This window comes from Lactuca virosa, chromosome 8, assembly GCF_052849685.1.
Source record: "Lactuca virosa cultivar CGN04683 chromosome 8, Lactuca_virosa_CGN04683_v6, whole genome shotgun sequence".
Classification (NCBI taxonomy): domain Eukaryota; kingdom Viridiplantae; phylum Streptophyta; class Magnoliopsida; order Asterales; family Asteraceae; genus Lactuca; species Lactuca virosa.
The window spans coordinates 193,436,991-193,445,009 of NC_136433.1; the positions used below are offsets into that span (position 1 = coordinate 193,436,991).

General features: G+C 34.4%; 1 protein-coding gene across 1 annotated transcript; it reads right to left on the reverse strand.

Moving 5' to 3' along the window:
- Positions 1–2,215: 2,215 nt before the first annotated feature.
- Positions 2,216–6,032, reverse strand: LOC145132122 (26S proteasome regulatory subunit 6B homolog). Its single transcript, XM_079066783.1, has 6 exons — positions 5,406–6,032; positions 4,289–4,519; positions 3,358–3,516; positions 2,913–3,065; positions 2,750–2,833; positions 2,216–2,576 (listed from the first exon to the last, which is right to left on the reverse strand). Exons 1-6 carry the CDS (start codon positions 5,892–5,894, stop codon positions 2,442–2,444), a joined length of 1,251 nt encoding a protein of 416 aa, XP_078922909.1. The 5' UTR covers positions 5,895–6,032; the 3' UTR covers positions 2,216–2,441.
- Between the last annotated feature and the right edge of the window lie 1,987 nt (positions 6,033–8,019).

Sequence of the window (8,019 nt, forward strand, 5' to 3'; positions counted from 1 at the left end):
AAAATAGACCGACACATGAATTGTCATGAAATAAAAAGCCTACCTTTTTTATTATCCATTTGTCCCTGATGTAGGTCCTTGTGTTATTATTTATAAACCCTTTAAAAATATGTTTATAACCTATAAAATACAAAATTTGTTTGGATTGTATATTATTAAGATATTTAATTTGCTTGAATTATATATGAATAATATGTTATCCCAAGAAAATGAAAGCACCAACTGTTAGCTCATTTGTCTAGAGTTGCAAATGAAGCAAGGGTTTGGTTATTACGCTGCCTATTACAATAAATGGTCAACTAGTTAAGTACAAAATTCACATGTATTGCCTGGATTCAAACACCCCAAAAATCTGCAATCACATGTCCATTGTTTTACTATGTCAACGTCAATTTCTTTATTACTTTTATCATTATTATTATTATTATTATTATTATTATTATTATTATTATTATTATTATTATACATCTAACACAAATCTATAACGAAATTCATTTGCAACTAATTTTATAATGTCTAACTAAAAAAATTCTAAACTGACAATATCAAAGTTATAATTGCATTAAACTGGTAATTACACTAAATGAAAATGTTGCATTTGTGATAAAAACATGAAATACACTCAAATATGTTTGGTTAACTTATGAGAACGGATGAACTTTTATATTATTATATGTATTGTGTTTTAAACGGCAGACTCACAAGCGTTCTAGTATTATTAATGTGGCTTAAATACCGTCAAAATAATTCAAAATGGGTCGACACATATTCCAATCACACAATCTTCAACTTTTAGATGACATTTCGTTCAACTTGAGAACCAACATTTCCAACAGCTCTTGATATCTAGGGATAGGATTTTTTTTTTATTATTTTTTTTTATTATTATTATTATTATTTTTTTTTGGGGGGGGGGGGGGGGGGGGGGGGGGTTGTTAGTTCGTAATAATTAATGTGTAACTTAAATTGCGATTCTCACAGTTTTAGGTTCTTTTTTGAATTTACTCTAACGTTGTACCATTTGACACCACTAATACACCAAAATATTTTAATTGAAAATATTAAAAACGAAATATTACCATTTTTCCCCGATGGAAGAGTGCAATTCCACATATGAGGTCCATAGTTCAAACATGGGAATATCCAAAATATTACTGGTTTTCTTCGATTGAACTCTAACATGGGCCTTGGAACGGGTTAACATGGGTCGTTCAGATGGTAGGGTTTACCGTTTTTGTACCATAATTTGTGCATTGTTCTTTGCAAGTATTCAATTTATTCGAAACTCTATTTTTATTGTTATCCCCCGCCAACAGATAAATCTTCCATACTTTCAGGTATGAGTGAGCTTGGTTTCGAACAGTAACCATTTTTTAAACAGATATTTGTAGGACTGAAATATAAGGTACAATACCACTCCATACCAGTACCACTTTACAAGTTTTAGAGCCAAATGTACATCCAAAATGCTAATGTCGAACATAATCATTCATAAACAATAAAACCAATCGTAAATTTTCAAATCTTGAAGGGTTGAATTCTTAAATTGAGACATTGGTTTTGGCTTTTTCGCTGATCAGTAAAACACTTACGGAATTTTGAAGGGTTTAGGCTTGGAATGGGAATTTTCTGTTTCGGAGATGTTTGGGGCCGATTTCTTTTATTTGCAAGAAATTTGGAAGTAACTGTCATTGAAAAATTCAAACTGAAGGTGACATTTGGGTTACCCAGTTCAGTTCGGGTATTCCAAGAAAAAGGATAGCCCGATATGAAAAGTTCCAAATTCCGAGAAAGGCCAAACCGGTTAGTGAAGTTTAAAGTTTGAATATGGTTCGGCGCTAATGTAAAGTGACAAAGAAAGACGGTGAAGGTCAAAACAGTCAACATAGAAATATAAGGAATCAAACATAGAAATATTATGAATCAAGACAATGGCCATTTTTCCATAGAACGAATAAAATAACTTTGACAATTTATTCTATTGTGTCCATTTTAACCTACCATAGATGTCAGGAAAAATAATGTCCCACTTTAGCGACTCTTAAGTAAATTTTTTGATAAACAGTGATCAAACTCCAAAAATATTTAGCGACTCTTTTGTATGCTGCTCAATAAAATAATCATAGTTTAACAATAAATGTATCATAGAAAACTGCATAAATAAAAATGAGATCGCAATTTTCATTCCATTATGAAATGAAAAAACACCATTGGCTAACAAAATAAAAACTACACATTATTTGAGATATGGCCTTAGAGGGCAAAGGGAAATCCAAGAGCCAAGATAAATCAGATAAAAAAAACTACACATGGTCCATAATTCCCGTGTCATTTTTCTAACACAAATATATAAATTGTTTGAATAATATAACAAACAGACAAACAAAGGACTTGTCACACAAGTTATGTCTTAAAACACGGGAACATCTAGTAGTAGTAGATTACTTGTAGAAATCAAAGTCGGTGTCGGGCTTCTTCACATTGGTCCTGTACCCCTTCTCAAAGTCCTTTGGTAGAATCACATACCTGTTCTTGCGCACTGCATGCATACCCGCTTCTTGACAAATTGCTGTTATCTGTGTACCCATTCCCAACCACAAACGAATCAAATCAAACAACACAAATAAATGACTATTCTCAAATCTCAATCATGTGGACAAAATAAGCATTTATGGTAAATTTGTAATATTTGTCCCATCAGTCACAGTCAAAAGCAGTACAACAAGTTTTGTATGTAACAAAAAGTTACCTCAGCAGCACTGATTTTGTCGGGTCGAGAAACATAATCTTCCAAGTCAACTTCATCACTCAGATTCATTTTCGCAGTGCAAACCTACAAAGAAAAAAAAAATGAAAGTAGGAGTTAATAGAGAAACAGGATTTCCCAATTTGCCCTTGTTATTTATTAATACCTGAAAAACAAGCCTCTTTTGTCGTCTATCTGGCAAAGGGAACTCGATCTTACGGTCAAGTCTTCCCGGACGAAGAAGTGCAGGGTCCAAAGTATCGGCTCTGTTAGTTGCCATTATCACCTTCACATTCACTGTTTGGTCAAACCCATCCATCTGCACACACACACACACACATACACACACACAATTTGAGTTTTTCTGTGGTTATTTTTGATGACGAGGATGGGAAGGGCATTTTTGTCTTTTGCACAGACGAGAGATCAATAGTGAGTTCTTGTCCCACCTAATTGAAGTTTTTGTTCCATTGACGGCAGTCTCAGTCTTTCAATCCAGTGCATGTCAAGCACTATACAGTACAGTACAGGTACAACTGTCATGTCATGTCATGTCCTGTGTAACAAACAAATGGGCCCATTTGAAAGGCTTAATTAAGTATTTTGTTGACCTGATTTAAAAGTTCCATGAGAATTCTCTGGACTTCTCTATCAGCTCCAGTCTGAGCATCAAATCTAGCAGTAGCTATTGCATCAACTTCATCGATAAATATAATTGCAGGTGCGTTTTCTTTTGCAAGACGAAACACATCACGAACCATCCTTGGGCCCTACATCATTTATCAAATAAATAATAACTTATTTACATGTTTTAACAAATTGGCAAATTCTGCTTATATGTGTAAAATGACCAAAAAGGGCATCTTTCAGATTGCCATCACAATCGACTCCACTACAAATTATTTTTAACGTGTTTTTGTTTTTGCTAGCAGGTTCTTTGTGTTCTTTGTTTAATATGTGATAACAGGTTCTTTGCTAATAAATTATTTTAAAATGTTCTTTGCAACAAATTGAGATAATGGAAAAGATTCTTTCTTCAATGAACACTCACTTGAAATTTCATCACAAATTACATATTTGAATCAATAATGCAACATATTATGTGGGTTTAATATTGATAAAACCATTTTCAAGGGGCGTTAACAAATAGGAACAGATGACCATTAGGGGTAAAAAAGTAAATATGTTTCCACCTCTAACAAGGAATTTCAACAAGGAGAAAGTAGCTTATCAAAAACTCCTTATTTAAGTCAATGAGTGCTTTTAATTTTTTCTATCCAAATACTTAAAAGTGCTTAATAGCAGTGCCAAAACCACAATAAACTAATAATCACTTTATATAAGCAATCCAAAACACCCCCTAAGTGTGCTTAACAATTTTTTGGTGCTTAAATTCATATTACACGTCACTAACATAAGTTTAAAGATATTAAAATTTGTTTTGCACTACTTTAAGTCAATTTATTGCTGATGAAGTAATATTTTATCAAAATAAAAGATGCATTTGAAACAAGAGTTCATACAAGCAAAATGAAAGCATACCTCTCCCAAATACTTCTGGACAAATTCTGAGCCAACTACTCTGATAAAGGCTGCTGTAGTGTGATTTGCCACAGCTTTTGCAAGCATGGTTTTACCAGTGCCAGGTGGACCATAGAGCAAAACGCCACGTGGAGGGTCTATTCCTATCTGTTTGTACAATTCATGATGAGTCAAAGGCAACTCAACTGCTTCTCGTATTTCCTGCTTTTGAATGTCACAGCCTCCAATATCCTGGAAATATTCCAGAAGCAATGAGTGTCATTAGATTCAATGGAACCACAAAGATTTTGAAAATCCAATACATAAAGAAAACATTTCCCCCCCTGATTGGGTAATCTTGATGTTTGAACTTTGAAATTAAAACTTTTAGTCTCTTTCCTTTTAAATTGGCTATAAAATGTCATCTTACATTGTGTGAGTTATGCTAAATCTGATATTTTGATGTTTGGTGACATGTGTATGCTAGACAAGTGCTTCATAAACAAGGCACATCAATGGTAAATAGTAACTAAGTGCACTTGGGCTCTCTATACTACACAGCACCCAACATGGTGAAAGTTGTTCTAATGTAGCAGCCTATAATATAAGATTAGATTCTAAGGTGATATGTTTTAATTTTTATACAAGATACAATCCAAATGCATGCCCACCAGAAATATAAAGATGGGGAGACATGTAGATGATTCTTGGTTTTTGAGTTGAGGAACAATATGTTATCCTGGATCAAATAGGAGTAATCAAATATGCAATTCACCATGTTAGTAGTTATTATCTGGTTAAGTAATCAAATAGGAGTCGACCTTCCAAAATATACACATGTACACTATCAGCTTTTACTAAAAGTATAAGCACAATCCATAATCCTTTCTATTGGTGATGGATTATGTTGTCTATACTCCTATGAACTAATAGGATATTTTTTTTCTAAAACAATTTAGGGTTACCCAGATCCACATCTTACTATCATAACACATCAATACTTTTGGAACACGGACTAAGGTTCTAGGAATTGTGTATCACCAAACCCCTGGGAGACCAGAACCCTAAGTTAATGTTCATTCCCCCAAACCCTAAAACATATACTCAAAAATTAAAATTCTAGGAAGATATTACTCACGCTATATGTGACATCTGGTTTCTCAGACTGGCTAAGAAGCGAAATACTCGAGTCAGCCTCCGGTGGCAACACATCAACTAGAGCATTAGAATGGCGGTGCAAAGCGACGGAAGCCGAGGGTTTCAATAGCTCACGATTGATGGTACTCAAAATTCTAACATAGTAATTAGAGCCCGTAGTGGAGCCGACGATTCCATTATTCTGATCTATCATCTCCATGAACTGCCCAATCACGAGCGGCACCGATTGGATCCGCTTTACCTCCTCTTGCGACCTCAGCAGTTCGCGCTTGAGGTTTTTCTGCTCATCTTTGACATATTCTTCTTGGATTTCGATGAACTCGATTTGGCGCTCTAGGGATTTGAGGCGAGTGTAGAGATCGTCTTCGGAGTCGGCGATAACGGTGTCGATGGTGGAATAGGGCGTGGGGAGGGTTGGTGGTGGTGACAATGATGTTAGTTTAGGGTCGAGAACCATCGTTGCTGCCATTGTTGCTCGGCGGTGGGGGAAGATTGAGAGGATTGAACAGGGAAGACGTGAATTTGAGAATATCAACGATTTCTTGAGGAGTACTTCACCGGTGTTGGAAACGGTGGAAGAAACGCTTATTCTTTTTTTCTTCTAATATATTTCAAAATTAGTTTTACCTAGTATATTATTTTTTTTATCGGATGAAATAACAATAACTTATAGATTATATAGATTAAAGAATGACATGAAAATCATCAACTTTCTGATATATATACTGTTCACTATTTAATAATGAACAAATCGGGCAAGTTGTTACTTGATTGGATTTTTCCGGATGTTGATGTCACACTTTTTTTTGAAGATCATGAGTGAAAAAGAACTTGGGTGATATATTCTTGGTTATGTCTCCTTTGATAAATCATTCATTGAATGGGGCTATACAAGCCGTATTATCTTCGTATAGTATGATTGGAACATCCCTGTTAGAAGTTATACAACAATTCTTGCCAATGTGTTGAGTTAAATTTCTTAACCAAATACATTCATGACTTGCATGATAAATTATTATAATCTCTATATGGTTAGAAGAAGCAGCAACTAAAGTTCTTTTTTAACAGAATGTCAAAAAAATTTCTTACCTCCATAAGTGAATAAATAACCTGCTTGAGATCTAGCTTTGTGTAGATCAGATAAATATCCAGCATATACATAACCAATTAACTTCGTATTTGATAAATTTGATTAGTATAAACTCATATCTGTTGTACCTCAAAGATACCAAAGAATATGTTCGACTCCATTTCAGTGTCTTATTGTTAAACAAAAACTATATCTTGCTAATAAGTTTACGACAAATGATATATGAGGTCTTTTATTATTAGCAAGATACATTAGTGCACCGATAATACTATGATATGGTACTTCGGAACCAAGAAGTTTTTCATGTTTTTCATAAGGCCGAAATTGGTCATTTTTGGCATCTAAGTGTCTTACCACCATCGAGTTATTCAATGGATGTGAGTTAGCCATGTAAAAACCTCTTAAGCGCATTTTATAGATAATTGGATTAATATGCAAAAACTCAATTTTTTTGGTGTGCTCAATTTGAAGACCCAAACAAATTTCGTTTTACTAAGATCTTTCATTTCAAAATTTTCTTTCAGAAAAGAAGTAACCTTTTCCAACTCTCCAGGAGTTCCAATAATGTTCAAATCATTTACATAAACAACAATTATGACAAATTTTGATCCGGATCTTTTTATGAATACACATGGGCTTATATGATCATTTTTGTAGCCCTCTTTCAACATAAATGTACTTAAACAATATAATCACATATGGCAAGATTGTTTCAATCCATACAAAGATTTATTTAATTTTATCGGATATACTTCTCGAAAATTAGAAGTTTGTGTTTCTGGCACCTTAAACCCATCTGGGATTTTCATATAAATATCCCTCTCATGTGAAACATATAAATATGTGGTAACTACATCCATTAGACGCATCTCCAATTTTGCATGTGTTGCTAGACTTAATAGATAACATAATGTAATTGTATCAACCAAAGGAGTGTACGTTTCTTCATAATCAGTTTTGGGCATTTGGGTAAAATCTTGTGCAACGAGTCTTGCTTTATATCTCACAACTTAATTGTTATCGTTTCTTTTAAGCATATATACTCATTTGTGTCCCACTAGTTTTATTCCATTTGGTGTACGGGCTACTCGTCCTAAAACTTTTCGTTGAGTAATATAAACTAGGCAATAGCAGAGAACTAAACCAAAGATAATGTCTAACACATACAAGCACATTTATACGGATAATAAGGCATGAAGAAAACAAAGATAACATACCCGCAATAGCTTCTAATTAAACTTTGGTCTCTCTCGACTGACATTGCAATGCTCGGCTCCTCGCTGCTAGGGCTCCTACCCTACCATCACGACCGTCAGTAATCCTCAAAGTAACTGGAGCAGATGCACTCACTGCTCCACCCCTCAACATCGGACAGTCGACGTTCTTATGGCCCACCTGGTTGTAGTGAAAACACATTGGAACCAATCCACAGGGGCAATGCCTACTAAAATGACCCATCTGACCACAACTGAAACATCCTCGACCTATCTCCCTACATCCTCCA